Genomic DNA, 25,930 nt, shown 5'->3' with positions numbered 1-25,930 from the left:
TTCAAATAAACAAACTTTCCATATACATCTAACAATTATAAAAATAAAAAATCATAAAAAATAACACATGTCTCTCTTAAATTTAAAAATAACAATTTTTAAGAAAATATAATTGTATGAGTAAGATATTTCCTAAAATAAATGTTAAGTTTTATCCTGTCGTAATCCCCATTTAGTATACCAAACGTACCCTAAGGGTATATTGTAATCAGAGCAATATTACTTTTACATTAAATCACCATTACTGTTATGAATTTATTCACAAAAGATAACTTAATTAATATCCTTACCTCAGAAAAAGAATTCAAAGACCAAAGCCTTCTACATTTTCATTATGCTAGAACACACAGAGAGTGAAGGGATGCAGGCAAACTCCACTAGTACCCTCCATAAGATTTATAATGTAGGTGGAGTATCATTTTGTGGGATTTCCAAATCTTAGTTACAAAACTATGCATGCTCCAAGAATTTTAGAGAAGTGTATAATTTGGGGATAAATTTAAAAGATTGAAAGCTTCTATAACTTTTGTTTTCTATAACTTTTAGTTATAGAGACGTCTATTTTAGTTCCCAATCAACAGTAATAAACTTGACAGTCTATTTGATGCAACAGGCACAGGCATGAAGTTGTGGGAGTTACTCTTTAGTACACTAGATAGGGAAGAATTGTTCAAAAAAGTCATTGTACAACAGAGGAATAGCCAACCATTCCATGGTAGGTGTAAAACTAATGCACCACCAATACTACCAAAAAAGCCATATACTAAACGATCATATAAATCACCCCCACCAGGCCCAGCGGGACCCATAGGGTCACACTCATTGTAGGCATTCCTATGCATCATGTGATAAGACACCTAATTAATGCCTTCATTAGACAACATAAAAAAATAAAAGAACTGCAGCCAACTTAGCTCTAGACCATAAATTCGTAAGCTAAAATCAGGTAGTACTAGTTACTATTTGTTAGAAAACAATATTTTTGTGATTAAATTCACTAACCGATTAAACTTTTGGTTCGTGATAGTTTATCACTATTTACATGGTATTTACATGCTATTTATGAAGTGCCAAGTTTGAACTTTTGAATGCAAAATGTCTAATTAATTGGTGGAACTTTATCTTTAGCATATGTAGAACTATAGAATTTTTCTTATACAGTAGCTGCCAGCTATTGTAGAATAATAGTTTACTTTGCAGGGTTAAATAGGTAGTTCAGACTTCAGAGTACAATAAAGGCAATTGGCAGTAGCTTCATGCACAGTTATATTTATTAAATACAGCAGCCACAATTTATTATCCTAAACTAACTTCAAATTTGTGACAGCATATCAGTGGACCATGTCGGTGTGCTTGATTAAGCTAAGTAGTTGAAGCCATTTGACCTGGTCCATTGCATGTCTTCTTTGCGGCACGAACTATATCCTCAACCTGTACAACGGACAACAAAAAATATTGAACTTTTAAGAGTGATGTGTCTTAGCTTCTAGGATGAAAGCCATTAAAGCATTTTCAAGGAAACACCGATATTACCTTCATGGATAATGAAAACCATCAAAGCATTGGCATTGAAGGCTTGTGTTTAATTATATATCTTTCTTTTTTTTTTTGTGGTAAATAAATGGGTAGTGGGGGCAACTAGTATGGCTTCCCTACTTGGGCATGATCATAGTAACACCAGCGAGACTCCATAATTTCGGTCTGTGAAAAACTCACTTATTATTCTTTAGACCGTTTGGAGTAAAAATGGGATCCAAAGAACACCAACATAGCTAATTGTTTGAGGCTTGAACTCAAGTCCTAAGACTTAATGGCCCATTATCTTACCAACTAGGCCACCCAAATGTGGGTGTGTTTAATTATTTGCCCGTTTGGATACAGCTTTTATGGCTGCGTTTGCGTTTTGCTTCCTTTTTTTTTTTTTTTTTTTTTTTCAAACCCAGCCGCAAGGTTTGACTATTCAGCCATGAACAGTGCACAAATGCACTGTTCATGGGTCCCACAAATTTCACTTTTTAACAACTTTTTCATTAAAAATAGGTCCCACGGTACTATTCACACATTTAAAAATTATTTTACTACAGTATTTTCAGTTTTTAATTTCAGCAAAATAAGTTCTATCCAAACGGACTCTATATATCACGTTCTATTCTATAAGTTATCACTTGAAGAGTTAAATGGCTTTGATTAAGATAGCTTCAAATAGCTATTCCAGTATAGGTGAAAAGCCCAAGCACCAATTCATTATTAGTATAATATTGTCCACTTTGAACACACAAACCTCTTGGCCTTCAAATATGGTATACCAATTAAGTTCCAAGGCCCACAAATAAAGCTTAGCAACTCCCTCAAGCTTGGTGACATCAGGACTTACTTCTCTATCGATCATCTCACCTCACTTAAGAGGCCTTTTGGACTTCAAGCCCACAATCTACCCCCTTAAAGGCCACACGTTCCAATGTAGGACCTGCCCACCACCCTAGCGGGCAGAATTGGCTCTAATGCCATTTTTTCATGACCCAACTTATCATTCGCATGATTGTCCACTTTGGTCACATAGACCTCACATCTTTAAAACGTACTAAACTTTTTCTTCATTGAGGCCTAGAAAGGGTGCTGAGCCAAGAAGAGGCATTAAGGCCTACTAAGGCTAAGAAGAAGTGTTGTGTACCTTTGAGCCTACTCTTATCAAATCAGTCCATCTTATTTCCAAGATCTAAGCTCTAATTGGTGAACAGTAGTCTCTAATGAACTCACTATCGCAATTCTTCAAGGAATACCTTGAAGCGTCGATCAGTTTGAAGGAGTTCCAATTGATACAAATATCGTTCGCTCTTGGAGAAGATCCATATAGAGGAAATCTAGAGGTTTTGGTGCTATTGCTGTAGGAAGGCAAACAAAGAATTTTCACATAGGTTTTCTAATAAGTAGACTATTTGTAAATATTTATTTTACCATGTATTTTCTAATGGAACTGGATCCCAAGAGTGGTTTTTTCCATCGATGAGGCTCTTTTGTAACTAAAATTTGTGTACCTTCTACAATTTTCTCTATTATTGCTTTTGATTGAGCGATTAATATTGTTAGGCAGAGTCGAGGGGGGGGGGGGGTCGAGGGGTGCAATTGCCCACCTTGGCCCCACCCATAACTCCTGTGGGAGGATGAGAGTCTGAGAATAGAGGCAAGTAAAAGAAGTCCAATATCAATAAAATAGACCTTGAAAAGCACTGACAGCAAGTCCTTGGGAAAGATATAAACAAGTCATCACAAGCACAGGAAGACTACAATGCCCAAGGACCCTAAGGATACTAACATCTCCTTGAAAGGGTAGAGGACTAATTCTGAAGACCATCGAGCATAAACTAAGAAAGAGGATGAAGATTTGTTGTTAAGCAAGGAAAGGAAGAGTGCAGATAAAGCACCCCTCACCTCCGCATTCAATACTCTGAATCCACTTAACTGACCGCATTAATGAGGAAATAACTTTTGAACATCACAACTTATAGTCTAGTGTAGAAACCTTCTAATGAAGTCCTGATGGGACAATTATCAAGGGAAATAAACACTAACCCTCCAAGTGGAAGGCTAAGATACAACCTAGGAGACTATATAAGGTAGAGAGGCCTCTGTAAAAAGGGGATGAAAACATCTAAGCAGAGAGACATAGAAAATCGTGATTGTAATCTTAGAACAAGTATCAGTATCTTGGACCAAACCTAAAGAACATAATATAAGCCATCTAAGGCTATCTTTAACCAACTCTCACGACTCATATTTATACTCAATGTTAATCCTTTCATTTCTAGCCAGTTCAATCCATCTAAACAAGGGTATCAAAAATTAATTGGCATCCCACCTCTACAAATTAATTGTTGAGAAAAAAAGTAAGTTTGACTTATTTTTGCTCGTCAGAACTCCCTTTGCTCCTCTAGTTATATATGGAAGATTTTTTTTTTTTCGTCTTTTTGTTTTTTCTTTTGGTACATTTTTATGTTTTTTTAATACATCTTTCGTATGTGTCTAACTGCGTTGATTTTTTTATTTTTAAATTAAAAGAAAAAATTTTGTATTTTTTTTCAATGTTTCTTAAGGTTAAAAAGTTATAAAAGAAAAATAATGATTAAAAATCGAGAAGCAAATGCTTTAATCGAATACAAAAAATAAATATAAAATATATTTTTTTAAATATTAATATTTATCAAAACTATTAAGAGCTCAAATTTTTTATGTAATAATTTATTTATGGTCAAAATGTAAAGTTCACCTTTTAAGTTTCACCATTTTTCATTTTAGTCCTTCAAATTTAGGTTTTGTCATTTCAGTCTTTTAAGTTTCATTCATTTTTAATTAATTCCTTCATTAGTATTCCGTTAATTATTGCTGTTAACTCACTAAAACGACACTGTTTTGAACTTTTTTTCTTCTTTTTTCCCTTAATTTTAGAAAAATGTTAAATAAAAAAACAAAATTAATCCTCACCCCACCCATCCGATATCTAAGAAACCCAAAATGAAAGAGTGGGAAAGAGAGAGAGAGAGTGAGAGATCAAGAGGGAGAAAGAGAGATCGGGAGGAGGAAGATCGAGAGGAAAGATCCATAAGATGGTTTTCTCTTTTGTTTCATCGAACCAGTAAAAGATGCAATTGCAAAGCAAATCCATAGTTTGTAGTTTGCAAAGCAAATACTGTCAATCCCCTACCCACTGCAACTGCAGCAAAGTAAGCAGATCTTGTTGGACTGCAACGTATCAGGACCTCTTTGCTACTGAAAGGCATATATATTGTTAGTAAATCTTATTAATCTTCCCTCTCGATCTTCCTCCTTTCAATCTCTCTTTCTCTCTCTTTTCCCATCTCTCATTCTGGGTTTCTTTGATATCAGGTGGGTGAGTGAGGATTCATTTTGTTTTTATTTTTTTATTTAACATTTTTCTAAAATTAAGAAATAAAAAAAAAAAAAAAAAATTCAAAACTGTGTTGTTTTAGTAAGTTAACGGCAACAATTAACAGAATACTAACGGAGAACTTAATTGAAAATGAATGAAATTTTAAATGACTGAAATGATAAAATTTAAATTTAAAGGATTGAAATGAAAAATAATGAAACTTAGAAAGCGAATTTTGTATTTTAGTCTTTATTTAATTTTTATAAAAATGGGTTTTTGTAATATATATAATTTGGAAACAGTTGAGCATCCATAACTTGGTATTATTTTTTTTTTTCAAATTAAACTCTTGATTTTTAATTGCCCAAATGGTTACTATATGGTTAAAAATTGTTTTAATTTAATCATTTTATGAATTTAACAAAAGCCGACACAAGTTGTCATTAACATTTATATAATTACTAAAAATCATTACATGAGAATTATAAGTGGAATTTTAATTATGAAAAAAATATATAACTCAGCTTTTTCATATTTTAAAATAAATATCCCAAAAAAATCAACTCAATAAATGGATATTCTACCCTTTTCTTTTCTTTTTTTGGTTTTTGAGGAAGGGATGTGCTATCTTTGTATGGGTTATTTAACAATAAAAATATTAACTTTAGTTTCATTTTATTGTCCGGATGGATCTTATAGGTATTATATATATTATGAATGTTACTTTTATTAATGAATACCCTTAAGGCATATATTAGTAAACTATTTTAAGAATTTTTTTAAAAAAAATAACTAAGGGCATATAAACACACGTGCGCTATTTTCTTATAGAACATGTTTCTTGCTTCATATGTTAGGAATGCAAATATGTCAATTATCAATTCCCCCGCCCCCCGAACTTTAATCCTGTCTCAGCCACTATTTTGTGGCTGAATTACTTGTTGGATTATTTATTTTGGAATACACATGTTGAATTAATAAAATTAATCAACTGCATAAGTTTGATCTAAATAAAATTTTCAATTGGTAATCTCTTGAATCCCCTTAAACCTTGTTCAATTTTATTCAGTTTTACTAGTCTAAGGTTCAAAATTATGAGAGTTTCTTCAATCCTTCATGATTAAGCTTAGTTTTTCATTTTTGATTCACAGTTTTTGTTCCTATTTGTGCATAGTTAGGTTTTAGGTGTTGTATGTGGACTTAAATTCGTGCATATTAACACTTATTCATACCTTTTCTTGTTTAAGCTCACCAACAGTTTGCTAAAATGCCAAAATGATGATGTCATAAGTTTTAATTCTATTTTTCATGGCCCTTGCTCATATTTCTAGTTGATTTAGGAATGTACCTTGTCTTGAAAACAACTTTGAAGTCTGTTGACAAACATTTTCTCATGCATTCATCCTGTCCATATAGGCTTGCTTAGGGCCTAGCCTTCGTTTAACATGTTTCCCTATAGGCATGCTAAGTTTAGGAATGGTTGTTGGATTAGTGGCGTAAAGTTCTTAACTATCATAAATGATTGCGATCTAAATAATACTTTTCAAATAATTTGACAACCAGAGAAGTGGCTCTAAATCTTCAAAAAAGCTCCACCCATGTAAAGATGACATCAAATTCAAATTCAGAGGACTTAAAAGACATAAATTCCTGTATTGCAACTTGCAAGTACAGATGAAAATCATCATGCAAAACAATGAGAATCCATTAACACAAACCTGTGGAAGAGACTTCCTCTCAAGATCCTCATTATAAGGCACTGGAACATCAGCTCCTGTAATCCTCTCAACTGGTGCATCCAGATAATAAAAGCTCTCCTCAATCACAGATGTACTGCAGAAATAAAGAGACGCATAAATGGGTAAATACTTATGGGAGGGGAGAGAAATCTGAACAAAAATGGCAAATATTTTATGATGAGGAGGTAACCAGATCTCAGAACCAACACCATGTTGAGGAAACCCGTCTTCAACAGTTACCAGTCTACTAGTTTTCCTGACAAAAGCATTGATTGTGGCTCTGTCAAGGGGACGTATAGAGCACAGATTTATGACCTGTATTACATTTGCAGAAATTATATCTCAAACAATAATTGGCCATAGTGCAATTCCATTACTGAACGTTAAGGGCTTTTGAGTTACCTCAGCACTGATTCCTTCCTTCTCAAGAATCTCAGCTGCCTATCCACCAGAGTTAGTTCCAGGTCAAAATATAATATCTTAAGGAAGGAAATCTAATAATAAGGAATTTTCAAGGAGAAGGCAGATAAGAAGAAGAAAAAAGACCTAATCAATTATATGACCTACTGTTCCAAATACAAGTTAAGGCTTCTGAGTTGTGCCTACCAATCTTAGGTAGTCATGTCAAGTGACTACTTCTAACTACTGTCATAACCTCAACCTAACATAATGTGTTGGCAAAAAATTTTAGATTTCAAGTAAATTAATTAACAAAATTAAGAAAATATTTGGCATTACTGCAAAAAAGCCATTCCAAGTTTTTCCCACAAAATAATTTTTATAATTAAGTTTGTAAGTGCACAATTGCACCTGGACCCAAAGACAATCACGGACTCAGGCCCAATGAGCCTTAAACAATAAAATTTGTAGAGTATGGGCTTGAAACCTAGGTTAGAAGTACTGGGAGCTCGATAACAGGCTTTTATAAACAAATACAGGTAAATAACGAACAATAATTGCAATGGATCTCCTCGGACTAGAGCCGAGGACTACTTCTTTAGTATTTCTCTTTCTTCCTTAAAGATTACAATTTCTCAATTTCTTTCTTAGCTACCGCCCCATTTCTTTGGCCTTTACCCCCCTTTTATACTTCCTTCCCTGATACTTTTTGAACAGTGACTAGAAGTTTCCACCTCACTGTTCAGGGGTCACCTCCCTATTAATGCGGCCAGGGAGGTAGGTGCAGAGCCTTTAATGCGGAGGTGGCAGCCTTTACTCTTGATATTTTCTTTAATACTGGTGCATCTAGAAGGTTCAGGATGTCCCCTTTTAACCACTAGTCTTTCCAGAGTTGTGCCTTGACCTTTATAATGAAATCTTGAGTTCTCTTGGATCTGTCCGAGGTGAAACTCTCCCTCGGCTGTATCCTCGGACCCTCGGCGTATGGGCCAACTCATAGAGTTTAATCCTGGAGCAGGTCGACCCTCCATGTTACAGCCCAAAGGCCCATATGCCCACCTGGGTCCTTTTACTCCCCACAAAGTTGACAAGCCAAATCCTATTATTCAGTAGCAGAAAAAATGGATACATTATATTTGTAAATATCCAAAGATAAATTTCATCCATTCCGCATGTAAAAATTCTATAAAGTGCATATTCCAGTCATCCAGAACGATGAATCTACCAAAGCTTCTAGAATGATGACAAACCTTGAGAGCATAACCAACCATCCTTGAGAAAGCAGTAATGGTTACATCCTTTCCTTGTCTGTCTATCTGTTAACAGAAACAAAAGAGAGGACAATGAATTTTACTAATAATGAAAAAAAAAAAAGGCAGCTTTTAACCAAAAAAAAAAAAAAACGTCAGATAGAAAATCAGTTATTACTTATGATGAAAATGAATATCAATAAGCAGATAAAGGAAAAAATAACCTTAGCTTTTCCTATTGGCAGGAAAAAATTGGAATCAAGAACTTCTTCTGAAACAGGAAAAGACTCCTCGTAACTGCAAATCAAAATTGAGAACGAGGACTAAAACATTTGAGTCACTGACAAAACCCAACTCACAAAATTATAGTTCTTCAGTGAACTATCACAGCAACTCATTTTCAAGGAAAACAACAAGGTCAGGATCCCTAATGGCAGCTTTTAGCAGGCCCCAAGCATCTTCTGATGAGTATGGTGCTAACACCTTCAAACCAGGACATGAAGCATACCATGCTGCAAAGCACTGCACAAAATCCCAAACTGAGCCTTCTACTCAAAGCAACAGTATGAACGTGAGCACATTAGTGCTATAGTGCTATGGTGGTTGAACAACATATAATTTCAAACAATAACGGATATGAAGTGGCAATATAGAAAGGTGGTAGCTCTCTGACTCCCCTATCCTTCCACTGGATGTACCCTCATAAAGAGGATGGGTAGGACTTGGTCAATCAAACCCTGAACGTCCACTCATTTTTTCATTTCTGGTTCAACTTTGTTGACCAACCCAAAAAGGAGCACAATCCTAGTACATTAAAGTATAAAAGAAAAAAAAAATCCAGTATAGTCCCTGAAATTTTATAATGAAACTCACTTAAACTTTAATTAACAGTGTCCTGTAGGAATGACAGTTCTTTAAAAGCTCAGGTTAAGATAAACAAGTTGTTAGAGGTGTAGAAACGTGTTGATAGCATAAATTATTTTCCCTTCAAGAAATAAATGTTTTTTTCCGTTCTGACCATATAGACATGAAGACAATACTTCAGCTGCATATCATTTTCAATGTTTTACATTGATCTTGCTCCACATACTGAATCAGGCTACCTTGGATTAGGGTAATGAATATGTTGACATATGGCTTGTATTTATTCAAGTCATGCTTTGCCTTTGGTTCCATGCATGGCAATATAGGAATAAAATTTGTCTTTGCTTGGAGTAGTGTGCATGGTGACTTGCTTCCCAAGGAAATTGTGTGTATAGCAAACTCCTTTTGCTTGAGTTGGTTTTAATCATTCCTAAATTTTTTTGGAAATCTTTCTCATTCCTAAAATATTTCCACAATCAATCTTAGTAATTTGAGCTTCACCTATTTTACAACAAATACACTTGTAGACAGAAGAACTGACCATGTCTTTTAGGATTTAATGAAGAGCAATTTTAATAGCCTTCAGATAAAGGCTTCAAAGGAACTAATCATGGATTGACAGCAAAACTACAGGAAGATAAACATCAAATATAACATAGAATGGTAACAGAATTATCTAACAGTAAAATGACAATGAACATGTTGAACTCTAATTAACAATAAAATGAAAATGAACATGTTCAAATCCAACAGAATCCTGAAGAATTCTATCAATATTGAGCATGCACACAATTCGAATCCTGCATCACCTAAATATCTTTAACATAATGAAATAATAAAAGATTTTCTAAGGAAAGCAGCTTCTACCTGCATGGAGAAGTTAAATGTCATAAACTCTACAATAGGTTTAAGAACATGGTAAGCTGCACCAACTCCAATTCCAGTGAAGCCAGCCTACAAATTATGCAAAAAGTCGTGTGTGAAAAAAGAATACAGCATGGAATGAGAAATACCTTCAAGTACATAAATGGACAAAATCCAAGGAAGATGGAATATTAAACAAGTACTAGAAAAGGATATATCCAAACATTTTTTCAAGTGTAAGGAACAACCTCTGTAATTGGAGTATCCAGGGCCGGCCCTAGGCCAAGGCCAATTAGGCCATCGGTCCATTTTGGACTAATTGGGCCTTAAATTGATTTTTTTTTTTTTGTGTAGGTTGCCTTTTCAAGTTTAGCTCTTTTTTTTTTTTAGTTTCTTAATTTTTAGGTTGAAATGTATATAATTTTATAATATTTGTGCTAAACTCTTTAGTTTTGAGTTAAAAAATACAAACAACATAAACATTAAAAATTAGAAATGAGCCCTAAAAATGGTAAATATTCAAAAGTTCTATTCGGTCCACTCTATCCTATTTGGTCCACTCTATCCTATTCGGTCCATTCTATCCTTTTCAGTCCACTTTGGTTCTATTCAGTTCACTTTAGTCCTATTCGGTTTACATTGGTCCTATTTTGTCTACATCAGTCTTATTCGGTCCAGATTGGTCCTATCCGGCCCATTCTGTTCACTTTAGTCCTATTCGGGCCATTCAGTCTAAGTTGGTCCCATTTAGTCCACTTTGTCCACTTTAGTTATATTCGGTCCACTTGATCTTATTCGGTCCTATTCAGTCCAATTTGGCCCCATACAGTCCTATTTGTCGTATTCAGTCCATTACACCCGCTTTGGTCCTAATCTGTCCATTCATTCTTATTCGGTCTCTTCGGTCCACTTCATCCTACTCGGTCCAATTTGGTCTACCTTTTTCCCATTCAGTAGTATTTTGTCCATTCAATCCACATCGTTACATTTGGTCCCATTCAGTCTATTTGTGTTCACTTTAGTCCATTTCGGTCCACTTCAGTATATTTTTATGTAAAAGACATGTTTGGGTTAAAAGCGCCTATTCTAAATAGAAATTTATTAAAAAATTTATAAATCTCAAACTCGTAATATCTAAAATTTTAAGCATAGCATTTATTATTGCTACACTTTTGTTGAGCCACATTAATTTAGCATTTCAATTCACTTTGGTTCAACTAAATTTATCTGAAAGTATTTCTAAACATGAAGGCTATAAATATACAAATCTAATCTTTAGAGCAGTTATTCAATTGTTTTAAAGTCATTACTTTTAAATAAGTTGCATGAGGTTGATTATACATTCAAGCAGAATAAAAAAAGTTAATATATATACATATATGTATAATTTTTTTAAATAAATTATTCAAACTCTTCATTCTCTTAAAAGAGATTATTAAGATAATCAAACTAATAACAAACTTATATTGAATGTGTGTAATTTATTCTCTAAATTTTATTGTACACAATTTGTTCTCCCTAAAAATTAAACAGTTTTAAAAAGTAATTTTTATCACTCTATTTTTACAAATATATCATTTTTTTTTATGTTTTTTATTGAAATTATTCTTTTTTAAAATTCTTCATATTCTTCTAACTATTGTTATTATGCATTATATTTTCCTAGTGTCTTTTGGTACAATTAAAATTTTGAAGTTTCAAAGTTATTATTCAAATTCTAATTATCTTGAGAAAATTATTATGATATCCAAAACTTATCATATAATTACAATTTATATTACTCAAATAATTAATATAGTACTCTCAATCTAAACTTGTGTTTTCCCATTCTTAAGTAGGTACACCAAAATTAGACCGAAGTGATCTGAAATAAACTAAATGATCGTATAGACTGAAGTGGAATGAATATAGACCTAAGTAACCTGACTGGACCAAATTAGACCGAAGTGGATTGAATGGAGAGAATGGACCAAAGTGGACCGAACAAGACTTAATTGACCGAACTAGACTGAATGGACCAAAATAGACCGAACTGAACCAAATGGACCGAATAGACGGAACTAGACTGAACTTACCAAAGTAAATCAAATTGGACCAAAGTGAACTGAAGTAAACCAAACCAACCTGAATAGATAAAGTGGACTAAAATAGACCGAAATAGACCAAATGCCGATATGTAATTAGCATAGACAAGATTGTGTTATGATATAAATTCAAATTCATACTTCTAAAATAATCAAGTATAACTCAAACAAAAATCAAATCAAAACAATAAGAGAGAGAGAGAGAGAGAGATACTACTTGTAATGGAGAACTAAAAAATACAACAACAAAACGTATGAACTAAAAATAGGAGTTTTAAAAATCACAATGATTCATTAATATAAAGTATAGTTGAGAGAGAGAGAGAGAATAACCACTTTTCGAGAGAGAGAGAGAGAGGCAATATAAAGAGGTTTATAGAAAATAATATGAAAAATAATGAAAAATAATAATAATAAGCACCAAATTATCTAAGTCATGTTATGTAATACAATAACATTATATTTTAATATACTATTTTTATAATTCAATAGGATAGCATCTATGAAATCAAAGAGAATAAAAAAGATGATTTAATCACATTTACCCAAAGTAGAGATGAAAGAAGAAGAAAAAATCCACCAAAAAATTAACCTAAAAACTGTCCATCTCCTAACACCAATGGAGCAAACACACTTCAAGATTAGGGTTAAGTTATGATGGAATAATCGATAAATTTTAACTAAATTTTTTCATAAATTTAAATAATTCAAAGTATTGCATCATGAAAACTTCATACTTCATAGACGAGAAAGCTATATATAAGGTGCAATAAGTAAAAAAATAAAGCTTTTAATATACCAGTATAAATTAACTATGTATGAAATTATCGGATTCTTTCTATCATTTGCACACTTTAAAAATTCTTCTTAACCACCTCTTTATTTGATTTGCAAATGCCAAAAATGACATTGAACAACTTTAACAAAAAGTTAAGGCTAAATTGTAAAATATACCCATAAAGTTTGGAGTTACATGGATGTTACACCCTGAAATTTACCTCCATTAGCAAAAGCAATCACTCCATTAGTGGACTCACCTACATGGCCGTTAAGTGACACACTGGAATCTAATGTATAATTTTTTTGCTACATAGGTGGGGCTGCGTTTGCTAACAGAAGTAAACTTCAAGGTGTAAAATCAAAATTTTCAAACTTCAACATGTTAAATCTAAGTAACCCCAAACTTTAGGGGTATACTTGCAACTTACCCTTTAAAATACAAAAAACTTGAAATTTAAAAATCTTACATGAGATAATTATTGATATTTGATAGTATTGAAATTTTGCATTCTTGAAGAGTATAATGATATAATACTTGGTGGTATGCTTTCCTCTCATATGAATGATGAATTCTACCAATTAAATTTATGGTAAGACCCATTACCATTCACTTGGGAGAAGAGAGTACCATATTGTTACATTCCGAGAGTACTACATAATTTTTAGTAAGTGTGACTCAAATCATTATGAAACCCACAAATTATTATCAACACAAAGCAATGTCTTGAAAGTTCTACCTTCTTAATATATGCTCTCTCAATTTATAGTCATCTTTTCCCACTTGTATGTACCCAAAAAAAAAAAAAAATTGCTAATTATTATTGCACACAGCATGTTACACATTGCCGTACATAGCCTATAAAATCATATTTTGAAAACACAATGTGTAACTATCAGCACTCTAAAAAAGTTAGAGAACTTCATTTTTAGCAGTCGAAGCCATTCAAACTGATCTATAGCATGTTCTCTTTGCCGCTCGAACTACATCCTCAACCTATACAATAGACAACAAGAACGTTAAACTTCTCTAAACTTCTAGGTTAAAAGCCATTAAACAATTTCAAGGAATCACTAGTATTACCTTCAAAGATAAAATCCATCAAAGCACTACATCAAAGGCTCAAAGTTGATTTATACATACAACAACAACAACCAAGCCTTAGTCCCGAAAATTCAGAATTGACTATGGATCCTCAATAGACTAGTCAAATTCGGCCACATAATTTTTTTTTTTTTTTTCCTGTTATCCTATTCTATCTGATATCATACTCTATGATACTTCCTTAATTTACATATCATTTCTCATTACTTATATTAATATTATTTTTGGTCTTACTCGACCTTTTTCCTTTCCTGCAACTTAAATCAAATCAAGTTTTCCCACGAGTCCATTGATCGCTCTCTTCTAAACATGAATAAACCATCTCAAACAACTCTCTCATCTTTTCATCAATTAGGGCAACTCCTACCTTTAAGTGAATTTTCTCATTTTGAATCATATTGTTCCTTGTATTTCCACTCATCTACTTGACATTTTCATTTCAGTTACACTCATTTTATGAACATACTGCTTCTTAACAGCTTAAGATCCAATTCCATAAAACCTAGTTGTCTTATAGCAATCTTAAAAAATTTAACCTTTTAAATTAATAGGTATTTTACAATCACACATTTCTCTTGATGCACTTATTTACTTCATCCTCCATGCTTTATCTTATGATTTACATCCCAATCTCTCAATTTTTAAGAAATATCAAAGCTAATTTATACATCATGTTCAAATTCAGCTTTTGGAATGATTATTTGAAAGGGTAAATGGGTTTGAAGTGGTTCTAGATTGTTGGTTTGAGTATTTGGAAGTCGATAAACTGGAGTGGCAAATTTTTCCCAGTATCCTTAGTATGAGTTAAGAACTAGAACTAGAGTGAAATTTTGGCATGATTTTGTAGTGTGGTGATTGTCCACTAAAGGAGGCCTTTCCTGAATTATTTGGAATTTGTCGAGATGGGGACTCCGCCACTGCAGATCTTATGCAATTCTGTAATGGTGTTGTTCACTGGGATCCTCATTTCTCACTATTGGTGCAGGATTGGGAGTTGGAGCCTTGTCGGTTTTATGGATCTTATTTCTTCTACTTCTGTGAGGGAGAACGAGAAAGATAAACTTTATTGGAAGAAGAGAAACTTTATTAGAAGCTAGCAAAGGGTTGGGGTATTGACGTTGGAGGGTACTATAGTTCTTTATTATGGAAAATTATTTGGAGATTGAAGGTTTCTCCTAGAGTTGCTTCTTTTGGGAGAATTTTGACTGTTGACAATTTAGGGAAGAGAGGAAGAGAAGAGTATGGATGTTAGATTGGCGTTATATGTGTAAATGTAGTGGGGGTGACTATGGTGCATTTACTTCTTTATTGCCCTCTAGCTAATGAGTTGTGGACTATGGGATTTGGCTTGGTGTTTATTGGGTTATGCCATGGAGAGTTCTGGATATGCTAGCTTATTGGCAGGGTTGGTTTGATCACCATCATAACATAGCCATTTGGAAAGTAGTGCCTCATTGTTTAATCTAGTGTATTTGGTAGGAGTGAAATGCTAGAAGTTTTGAGTGATTTGAAAGGACTACTCTCAATCTTAAGCTACTTTTATTCAAATCTCTGTTTGATTGGACTCTAGCTTTGGGCTCATTTTCTTTCAAATCTCTTCTAGATCTGATTGAACATTGTAACTTGAGTGCTTAATTGTGTTGTTCCCATAGTATACTCCCTGTGTACTAGTAAAGTTATGGTACTTATCCCAAAAAAAAGAGCCATGGTAAAGCGAAAAGAAGCTTTCATGTTCTTTCCTAGACTGAGATGTTGCCTTATGAAATACATCATTATACTATTATGGTAGACAGAAGATGAAAAGCTTGCTAACATTTACTAGGAAATAAAAGGGAAAAGAGAGAAGAACACTTGTATTGAAATCTATGCACAGATCATAGGGCACACCAAAAACACCCAGACGACTCAAGACAGAACTTCCTATATAAAAAATACATATGAAAATCATCAAGAAAATTTAAATCCATTAACACAAACCTGTGGAAGAGCCATCCTCTCAAGATTTGCAGCATATGGCATAGGAACATCAGCTCCTGCAATCCTTTCAACAGGTGCATCCAGATACTCAAAGCTCTCCTCAATCACTGATGTACTGCAGAAAGAAAAACATTAAATGGGAAAATACTAGGGGGAGGAGAGAAACAGTAAACATAAATGGAAAATATTAGCTAATGAGAAGAAGATGACCAGATCTCTGCACCGACACCATGTTGAGGAAACCCTTCTTCAACAGTTACCAGTCTGTTAGTTTTCCTGACGGAAGCATTGATTGTGGCTCTATCAAGGGGACGGATTGAGCGCAGATTTATAACCTGTATTACATATTACAACTATTATATCTATTCTAAACCAAAAATTGGAAATTATGACAGTAGTAGTGCCAATCCACTACTGAACATTAAAGTTTTTTGAGTTACCTCAGCACTGATTCCTTCCTTTGCAAGAATCTCAGCCGCCTAAGTTTTCTCCACCAGAGTTAGTTCCGGATCAAAAAGTAAGTAGCTAAGGCAGTAAGTAACTTGCAAGGAGAAGGCAGATGATAGGAAAAGATGAACCTAATCGCTTATATGATCCACCATTTCATATACAAGTTAAGGCTTCTGAGTAGTACCTACCAATAAATCTTTGATCTACCATTCCATGTCAAGTTACCATTTCTAACTATCAAAACCATAGCCTAACATTATGTGTTGACAAACTAATGTTGAATTAAATGGAAATGAATAAAGAAAACTTAGCACAAACATTGGCTTTTGCAGAAAACCCATTTCAATTGTTGCCCACAAAATGATTTCTTTTAATGACCAATTTATGCCAGCAAAAATGGATGCATTCTCTTTTTATAATATCCAAAGATACGTTTCATCCATACCACATAAAAATACTATAAAGTGACTTATTCAGTCATCCATAACAATGAATCCACCTGAGCTTGAAGAAGGATGACAAACCTTGAGAGCATAACCAACCATCTTTGAAAAAGCAGTAATTGTTACATCCTTTCCTTCTATCTCTATCTGTCAATATCAACAAAAGAGAGAAAACTCAATTATTACTAATATTAAAAATAAACAACAATAAGCAGCTTAAAAAAAACAATAAGTCTATAGGCACAACTTTTTTCACAATTGTTGAGATAGCAAGTTGTCAATGGTAGACAATAAAGTGGTGTCGTTGGTGGGTCCATGTCAAAACCAATAGCAACTTGCCACATCAGCAAGTTGTGAAAAATGTTGTTTTTGTAGCATTACTCTTAAGTAAAATAAATAAATAAATAAATACCTTAGCTTTCCCTATTGGAAGGCAAAAACTGGAATCAACAGCTTCTGCTGAAACTGGAAAAGACTCTCCATAACTGCAGCTCAAAAATGAGACCAAGGACGAAAGCACCTAAGTTGCTGACAAAACCCAAGTCACAAAATAATAGTTCTTCAATAAACTACTCACAGCAACTCATTTTCAAGGAAAATAACAGGGTCAGGGTCCCTAATAGCAGCTTTTAGCAGGCCTCGAGTGTCTTCTGATGAGTATGGTGCCAAAACCTTCAAACCAGGACATGAACCATACCATGCTGCATAGCACTGTACAAAATCCCAAACTGAGCCTTCAATCCAGAGCAATAGTATGAAGGTAAGCACATAAGTCTTCCATCACATTAGTGCTAGCCTGCTAGGGTGGCTGAAGAACAAATAATTCCAAACAATAATGGCTATGTAAAGCCAATATGGAAAGGTGGTAGCTCTCTTAACTCCCATTTCCTTCCACTGAATGTCCCCTCAAAAGGAAGATGGGTTCAGTTAAACTTTGTCAATCAATCCCAAAAAGGAGTACAACCTAGTACACTGAAGTATAAAAGAGAAATGCCAAAAAAAAGGTGACTAAGTCCTAATTCATAAATATGGTTTCTGAAATTTTAAAATGAAACTCATATCAACTTTAATTATAATGTCCTGGAGGCAGGAAACTTCTTTAAATCCTGAGGTTAAGATAAGCAAGTTGTTAATAACATAACTTAATTTCATTCATTCAAGAAATTTTATTTTTTCCTTTCTGACCTATAAACAAGAATACAATACTTTGGCTGTGTATCATTTCCAATTTTTTACAGTGATCTTGCTTCATGTACTGAATCGGGCTACCATGGCCTAGGGTAATAAATATGCTTGTAGAAACAAGAACTGCTATGTCTTTTAGGATTCACTTAAGAGCAATCTTAATAGTCTTCAGATAGAAGACCACAAAGGAACTAACCATGAGTTGACAGCAAAACTCCCGCAAGGTAAACATCAAAATTAGATAGATGACATTACCTGAGAATGCTGTGCTCCAACTCCAGCAGCAGCACCATTTGGTCCTCTGAATACAATAGGTACTGATATCTGACCAGCAGACATATAATTCGTTTTGGCAGCAGAATTAATGATATGGTCCATTGCCTGCAGAAATAAGAAAATGAATTAATAGAGAAATATTAGAACAAGGGCAATAGTAAATCATTAACCACACTTCTAGCTAGATCATGCTTCAAGTGTATTTTAGGAGGGGTATGTCTAGCACTCACTTAATTGCATTGAGACAATGATAATGACATTCAGATTTAGCCCAACCACCATTGTAATCCAAGAGATGAACGTGTATGATTAGACTTCCATTATTCCATTGCTTAGATCATAGATTCCTTGGTGGGATGTATCCTTACAAGATATTGGTTGCTACATTAAATTTCAATTCAAGAGTCCAAACCCATACTAGATATTGAATGACATATGCATTGGTCATTTTAGATACTGATGATATTGTCTTCTAATATAACATAGAATGGCAGCAGAATCCTCTTATAGTAAAATGACATTGAACAGGTTGAACTTCAATTAACAATAAAATGAAAATGAACGTGTTCAATTCCAAAAGAATCCTTAGGAATTCTATTGATATTGGATCCCGCACACAAGTCAAATCCACCATCACCTAGAAATAATTTAACATAATGAAATGATGAAATATAGATAAGTAAAGACGCAGTCACCTGCATTGCAAAGTTAAATGTCATAAACTCTACTACAGGTTTAAGCCCGTAGTAAGCTGCACCAACTCCAATTCCAGTGAAACCAGCCTACAAAATATGCAAAATTCATGGGCACAAAAAATAAATCCATCATTAAAAGCTGTTTACCAACACCGTCAAGCACATAAATGGAAAAAGTCCAGAGAGCATGTTACACTTTTTCAAGGGTAAGGATCAACCTCTGTGATTGGAGTATCACAAACTCTCTCAGGACCATACTTATCCAACAGCCCTTTTGAAATCTAATAAAAAAATGGAGGTTGGAATTAGTGAGTAAATTTTAAAACAAGAAACAAATATACAAACATAAGCACTCTTTCAAGATGGAAGATGTTATTCTTTTCATTGCACTATGCATTTCTAACCTTGTATGCACCTTGATATTCCCCGACCTGCAATACAAACAAGAACACATACAAATGAGGCAAATAGTCAAAGAGATTAAAAATCCTAAATAAACAATCAGATCAACAACCACAGGAAAAGTAAAGTGTCTGTGACTGTTTCCCTCAATACCTCTTCGCCCATCAGAAAAACTTTAGGATCTGCTGACATTTCTTCATCAAGTGCAGAATTCAGAGCTTCTCGCACTGTCATCTGCAAGAAATTTGTAATTCAAAAAAAAATCAAACTGAGACAAGCAGAAAGAAAAGCATATGTTGGATTTGACTGTCTCCAGTATAGAAACAAAGTATAGCAGATAACACATATCAACAGCAGTAAAGAAGCTATGACTTTGTGTAAATTACAGTTATATAGATGTAGCCAATGCCAAGTCATTTACTCAGCTCAGGCAGCTAGTTCACTCAAGCAGTTACAACCTTTATCCCACATTAACCATGACAACATAGATTCAGGAAAGCCATCCTTCATAATGAGCTTCTTTATAAAAAGAGGGAAAAACAAAAAAGCTGGCTTGATATTAGGAACATGATTAATATCTAGGAAAAAAATTACTCTCCATAGAAAAGAGATTTACTAGCCCCAAGGGATTCATTTAGTGGTTCCCAAGACGTTACGAGATTCACGCAGTCTTGTGTTCAAATTCCTAGCTAACTTCTTAAGGCCATCCCCAAGGGATTCTTACCTGTAATTATTAGCGAACAGTTGGGTACTTGAAGAGCTTTTGAACATTCACATAGCCAAAAAAAAAATTAGAAAAGAGATTCCATGACTTATGCATAGGATTTTTGCATTTGCCTATTTTCCATGTAAGCTATACAAGCAAAATCAACTGAATTATAAATGAGTAATGGTACAAAGACAATATCTTTGACAAACAAATTTCACTAAGTTTTCAAGTTATTATTAATTCCCATTTTAGTCCACCACTAACACTACATTATTATTAACCATTTCCGGCTCTATTACACCTCAACTATTGTGAAACAATGTGTCTTTTAGACTTATTGATTATAAATTGAGTTCTTTGGTTCATACACACCTCTACACACACACACACACACACAACAATTTGTCCACATAGGCTATGAAATTTGATAAATTTTGATTAAATTATAAGCTGATGATAGAACAAACACTCATGCAAACAAAGATATTCCAAAATCCCACCACTAAAATCAAATGTTCAGTTAGCAGGGTGTAATAATACCCACCTTTTTAGCTGCTGCTGCTTCAGAAGAGTAACATTTCGATGAATTTAGTAGATGTCCAAGTCCAATCCTTTGTAATGACTGATCCACACACACATGCAGACCAACCCAAATAAATAAATAATTAATTAAAAACAAAAAACGAAATGAACAAATACTTAAAAAATAGTAAGTAAATATATGCTAATAACAAAAATGTTGATTCTAATAGTAACATACATACATAATAAGCAGAGTAGCCTCCTAGTCTTTGTCTCACAGTCCCCCACATCTCTTGCTCTTCGCTATACAATCAAAGCCACAATTTTCTTATTATTACAGACTAAACGGAAATGAAACCATTTTATATATATATATATATATATATTCTCGATCTTACTAGGAACTAGTAGTGAGTGGTGAGGTGTCCTGGCAAATCAATTGGGTGGGGACCACAAACGGGTTCTGATATGTCCCAATCGAACCCAATTAGTTTTTTCTTTTCTTTTTTTAACATAATAGATGCAAATACAATCCTCTCTCTCTCTCTCTCTCTCTCTCTCTCTCTCTCTCTCTCTCTCTATATATATATATTTTTTTTTTTTTTGTTACGCGAAACTATAATATTGGTATTCCAGTTTACTCTCTCTCTGGTTTGCACCGACACGCCATTTTTGGCATTGTGTCGGTGTCCGACACGTATCGGACACCAGAACCGATACGATTCGCCGGACTCCGGTGTCCAAGCAGTGTCTCTCTTTTTTTTTCGCTTCTCCGACACGGCTTCGACGCGGCTCCGACGCGGCGCCGACACGTCCGACACGCCAGGAGTGGAAAAAAAAAAAGAGAGAAGAAAATCACAGATTGGCGATCGGCGCTGCCGCTGCGGTGCCCTGTCCATCGCCGCTGCTGTGCCCTCTGCCCGCTGCCGTTGCCCTCTGCCCATCGCCGGACCTAGATCGGGCCGATCGGCGAGCTCCATTGACGTCGCCGATGTGCCCTGTCCCTTCCGATCTCTCTCTCTCTCTCTCTCTCGGCGTGGACGTCAGGTCCGATCTCTTTTCTGCTTCTCTCTGTGTTTTTTTTTTTTTTCTTTTTTTCTTTGAGATATTTGGCCATTTGGTAATGGGTGAGTGGGTTACTTATAGACACTCACCTCTTTGAGATATTTGGCCATTTGGTAATGGGTGAGTGGGTTACTTATAGACACTCACCTGTTATAAGGACAACGTCCTTTTTTTTTCTTTTCTTTTTTTTTAATCCCACTCTCACTGTGACTGTGTGGGAGTGGGATATAATATAACCTTTATGTTGTTACTATCATTATGTGCCAAATATAATGTTGTTAATTGTTACTGCTATATAATATAATATTGTTATTGCTATAGTTTTATTAATTTATTAAAGTTAAACTTATATATTGCAGATGATTTTATTAAAATGAATATTGAAAGTATAAATTGAAAATGAATATTGTAACTTTTGAATGTAGCCTATTTAAACTTTTGGTTTGTACTCTAAATATTTTATGTGTATTATTGTACTATTTTGAGTGTTAGTTTACTTATTTGTAGTTCTTACATAATTTAAATTCTAGACATAAACGTATTTTATGTCTAAAAATATTTAAAAATATGCCTAAATATAAAATTTAATTAATTATTTAATTGTCGTGTCCATGCCGTGTCGTGTCCTTGTTTTTCAAAAATTGTCGTATCGTTGTATCAGTGTCCGTGTCATGTCCGTGTCCGTGCATCATAGCTCTCTCTCTCTCTCTCTATATATATGGGTATGGTGAGATAAGATTTGACTAAATGTACCTCTCAAGGATATGTCTATGAAGAGAGTGGGAGTAGAGGAATTTGGAGAATCAAAAGATAAAGATTGTGGATGAGTCAATCTTGTTTTCTCTAGGGTTTCTCTCTCAAAATTCTCTCTAAAAACTCTTTACATTTTGTGGATATAAGGGTATTTATAGGATGGTATATAAGAAATGTGAAACGTCAGTTTTCATCCAAATAGGGTATTCTGGCGACTCGACCTTATGACTGGAATGAGTTGTGAGTTTGAGTTGCGAGCTAATGCCTGGCCAGACTGGAAGTTTTGTCTTGTAGTACTCTAGCTGTCGTGACCCTTCAGCTCTCCTGCATGCTTCACACGTGTGTCACCTTTGGTGACTTACCAGTCGCAAGATCCAGTCGCAAGACTCTTATTGAGTGCACACATCTTGATTTTTCTTCACACTCTCTTACACACTATTCTCACATAATTCCCACCTAAGTACAAGGTATCTAACTACTAAATTACAAGTAAATTTGGCACGGAATAAAACTAACAGATGATTGAATAAATTCAACCTTACAAAGGGAAAAAAAGAAGAAGAAGTTACGATGATGTTTATGTTAGCAAACCTGAATAGTACTATGTCATTGTTTGTTAATGTTTCAAAGAAAGTCTTGGGACATAACAAAGTGTTGTAACATTTTCACAACACTCTTGTTTTGAATTGTTGTGGGTTCGGATAAAATCTTATTAATCTCACAATCACTATTTTACATCCACTTTTATATGTTAAAATTTAGGCATTTTTAAAATGTGAACATTCCCCTTAGAAATCGTGTATATGTGTGTGAAATAGTGTATATAAACGAATGTGAAAGAATATTTAGCCTTTAAAGAATATTGATTGCTTTTCAAACATAAAGCATCACTAAAATTTAAAATAAATTTAAGTCATTGGTCACATCCTCTACTTTTAAAGGGAAGTTTCTTTTATTTTTCTTTCTTCATATTTATCAGCTAAATCATCATGTAGCTTCAACATATTTTCAATTCTATTCTTCGATTATTATTTTTTCATATAAGTCATTGAAAAAATGTGTCTATTAAATCTAAATAATAGTGTACAAAATTATGTAGTCTTTGAAAAATTGTGTATATTGAATGTATAGAATTGTGTGTATTCGTTAAAATTTGTGTACGTTGAATATATAGAATTGTGTATAATCTTAGAAAAATTATGTACTTTAAATATACAAAATTGTATACAATCTTTGAGAAACATGTACATTGAATATAAATAATATAAAATTTTTGTTCGTCAAATATGTTGAATTATGTACATTCTTTCAAAAATAGTGTATGTTAAATGTACAAAATTAAAAATATGGGAACATTAAATGTAAAAAATTGTGTATATTCTTTGAAAAATAGTGTACCTTAGATGTACAAAATATTAAAAATTCTTTGAAATTTTGTGTAACTTGAATTTACAACATTAAAAAATTGTGTACATTGAATATATGAAAGAGTGCACAAACATTGAAAATTGTGTACATTTAATATATGAAATTGTGTACATTCCTTGAAAAATTGTATACGTAAAATGTATAGAATTATGTTCATTTTCTGAAAAATTGTGCACAGAATGTTCAAAATTGTGTACATTCTTTGAAAAATTATGTATATTGAATATACAATATTGTGTACGTTGAATGTACAAAATTGAAAGATTTTTTCCATTGAATATACAAAACTATATTTTTTTTAAAATTGGGTATATTGAATATATAGAATTGCGTACATTGATTGTACAAAATTTAAAAATGTGTAAATTTATAATACAAAATTGTATATACTATTTGAAAATTGCGTAAGTTGAATGACAAAATTGAAAGATTGTGTACTTTAAATATAAAGAATTGTGTACATCAATTGAAAACTTGAGTACATTGAATTTACAGAATTGTGTACGTTCTTGGAAAAATATAAAGAATAATGTGTATATTGAATATACATAATTGTGTACATATTTTGAAAGTTGTGTATGTTGATTGTACATAATTTTGTACATCTTTTGAAAAACTGTGTATATTAAATGTGCATATAGAATTGAAAAATATACAATTCAATTATATATGTTAATATACAAATATAATGTGACTTAATCGATTCAAACCCTTTTTTCTCTTAAAAAAAATGTTAAACCCACTTAGAAACCTAGTTGTTTTGAGTTGATGTGATACTTTTTTTTAAGAAGTTGATGTGATACTTAATAGACTTATCAGTAAATAAGAAAAAAAAAATTGTATCAAAATTTGGAGTCCAAATCCAAAGTTGAATATGAAATGACAAAATCAAAATGATCTCGAAAATTTTAAGAGTAAATTTTTAATTGAGAAATTTTTTTAAGAGTTAAAAAAAATTGCCTATGTTTTATTGACATTCATCAGTCAATCGATCAAAACAAAGAGTCAGAGTGATAAATTGTGTTACACGCTATTGTGTTACACGCAATTTTGAATTGTCTTAGACCTAATTAATATTATTTCAAATAGTAAGAACTGTTACTATATTTGAAAAGAGTCAAGTTAAATGTTAATTATGATTTATGAGGAGTAGCTGCATTGTACGTTATACTCATACTATTCATTTTTTATTTATTTTTTATTTACGTATCACGTTGATGAAAAAAGAGAAGTGATAATTTTTATCATGTGTGAAGAAAGAAAAACAATTAAAAACTAAGATATTTTAATATTTTAATAAAAATATAGTGTAAAATAAATAATTTGATGTGTGGTCTTTTTAAAATTAAAAATATATATTCTTATACTAAAATAGAAAAAAATAATTACAAAAATTGACACAAATGCTCTCGAATTAGAAGGCAAACACAAGACTCTTAGTATCTGTTTGGATACGGATTATATTAGGCTGCGTTTTGCAATCTTGCGTTTTCTCCTCTCTTTTTTTTTTTTTTCGTTTTTGCTGTGGGGGATAAATGGGTCAATGCGCGCACTGTGAGTGTACTATGTGTGCACACTATTCACACACTTTTCAAGAATTTTTTATTAAAAATGGGTCTCGCAGTACTATTCACACATTTAAAAATTATTTTGCTATAATATTTTTAATTTTTAATTTTCAGCAATAAGTTCTATCCAAACGAACCCATAATTATAAATGGCAGTGTTAAAAAAAAATCATAAATGACAATATTCTCGGAAAACTGAAAAGGAGACCGATCAAATTGTCCAAAGTATCTTTCTCAGAAAAAAAAAAAGAAGTCCAAAGGAAGGTCTTGACCGTCATCCACTATAAATCCACACTCTGAAGTCTCCTTTGGAATAAAAAATGAAAAGGAGACTATAGGTGTGAACAAAGACCCAATGGTTGAATCAGTGTATGTAAAGCTTCACTTTCCGTACAATCCTAAGACCCTTTTTACTTTTCTCTCTCTCTCTCTCAGCTTTGGTCTACTTTATTCTCAAAAAAAAAGAAAGAAAAAAAGGAAGCTTTGTTCT

General features: G+C 33.2%; 2 protein-coding genes across 3 annotated transcripts; both read right to left on the bottom strand.

Annotated features, from left to right (window-relative positions):
• Positions 1-1,192: 1,192 nt before the first annotated feature.
• LOC142632308 (pyruvate dehydrogenase E1 component subunit beta-1, mitochondrial-like) lies at positions 1,193-10,138 on the bottom strand. The gene is made up of 8 exons (XM_075806746.1): positions 10,005-10,138; positions 8,662-8,795; positions 8,498-8,570; positions 8,274-8,339; positions 7,027-7,065; positions 6,815-6,939; positions 6,604-6,718; positions 1,193-1,431 (listed from the first exon to the last, which is right to left on the bottom strand). Exons 1-8 carry the CDS (start codon positions 10,026-10,028, stop codon positions 1,363-1,365), a joined length of 645 nt encoding a protein of 214 aa, XP_075662861.1. The 5' UTR covers positions 10,029-10,138; the 3' UTR covers positions 1,193-1,362.
• Positions 10,139-13,480: 3,342 nt separating this feature from the next.
• On the bottom strand, positions 13,481-20,994 carry LOC142630663 (pyruvate dehydrogenase E1 component subunit beta-1, mitochondrial-like). Of its 2 annotated transcripts, XM_075804696.1 has the most exons (15): positions 20,869-20,994; positions 20,649-20,726; positions 19,549-19,629; positions 19,398-19,424; positions 19,212-19,274; positions 18,994-19,080; positions 18,278-18,403; positions 17,415-17,548; positions 17,250-17,322; positions 16,919-16,984; positions 16,385-16,423; positions 16,155-16,279; positions 15,945-16,059; positions 13,947-13,972; positions 13,481-13,859 (listed from the first exon to the last, which is right to left on the bottom strand). In XM_075804696.1, the coding sequence occupies exons 1-14, from the start codon at positions 20,914-20,916 to the stop codon at positions 13,949-13,951; spliced, it is 1,086 nt and encodes a 361-aa protein (XP_075660811.1). In that variant the 5' UTR covers positions 20,917-20,994; the 3' UTR covers positions 13,481-13,859; positions 13,947-13,948. The 2 variants fall into 2 exon arrangements, with proteins under 2 accessions (XP_075660811.1, XP_075660810.1); XM_075804695.1 differs by lacking the exon at positions 13,947-13,972.
• Between the last annotated feature and the right edge of the window lie 4,936 nt (positions 20,995-25,930).

The sequence above is a fragment of the Castanea sativa genome, chromosome 4 (assembly GCF_040712315.1).
Source record: "Castanea sativa cultivar Marrone di Chiusa Pesio chromosome 4, ASM4071231v1".
NCBI classification, from domain to species: Eukaryota; Viridiplantae; Streptophyta; class Magnoliopsida; order Fagales; family Fagaceae; genus Castanea; species Castanea sativa.
The sequence above is the reverse complement of the archived record's forward strand: the minus strand, read 5'-3'. Positions and strand labels throughout refer to the sequence as shown.

Coding starts and splice junctions, on each gene's coding strand:
- LOC142632308 (XM_075806746.1), bottom strand. CDS start 10,028: ATGACATTTAACTTCTCCATGCAG. Junction 8,340..8,497: donor TGCCAATAGGAAAAGCTAAG/GTTATTTTTTCC, acceptor TTCTGTTAACAG/ATAGACAGACAAGGAAAGGA. Junction 7,066..8,273: donor TGGTTGGTTATGCTCTCAAG/GTTTGTCATCAT, acceptor TCTGGTGGATAG/GCAGCTGAGATTCTTGAGAA.
- LOC142630663 (XM_075804695.1), bottom strand. CDS start 20,916: ATGTGGGGGACTGTGAGACAAAGACTAGGAGGCTACTCTGCTTATTAT. Junction 18,404..18,993: donor CATTTAACTTTGCAATGCAG/GTGACTGCGTCT, acceptor TTATTTCTGCAG/GCAATGGACCATATCATTAA. Junction 17,323..17,414: donor TTCCTTGAAAATGAGTTGCT/GTGAGTAGTTTA, acceptor TTTGAGCTGCAG/TTATGGAGAGTCTTTTCCAG.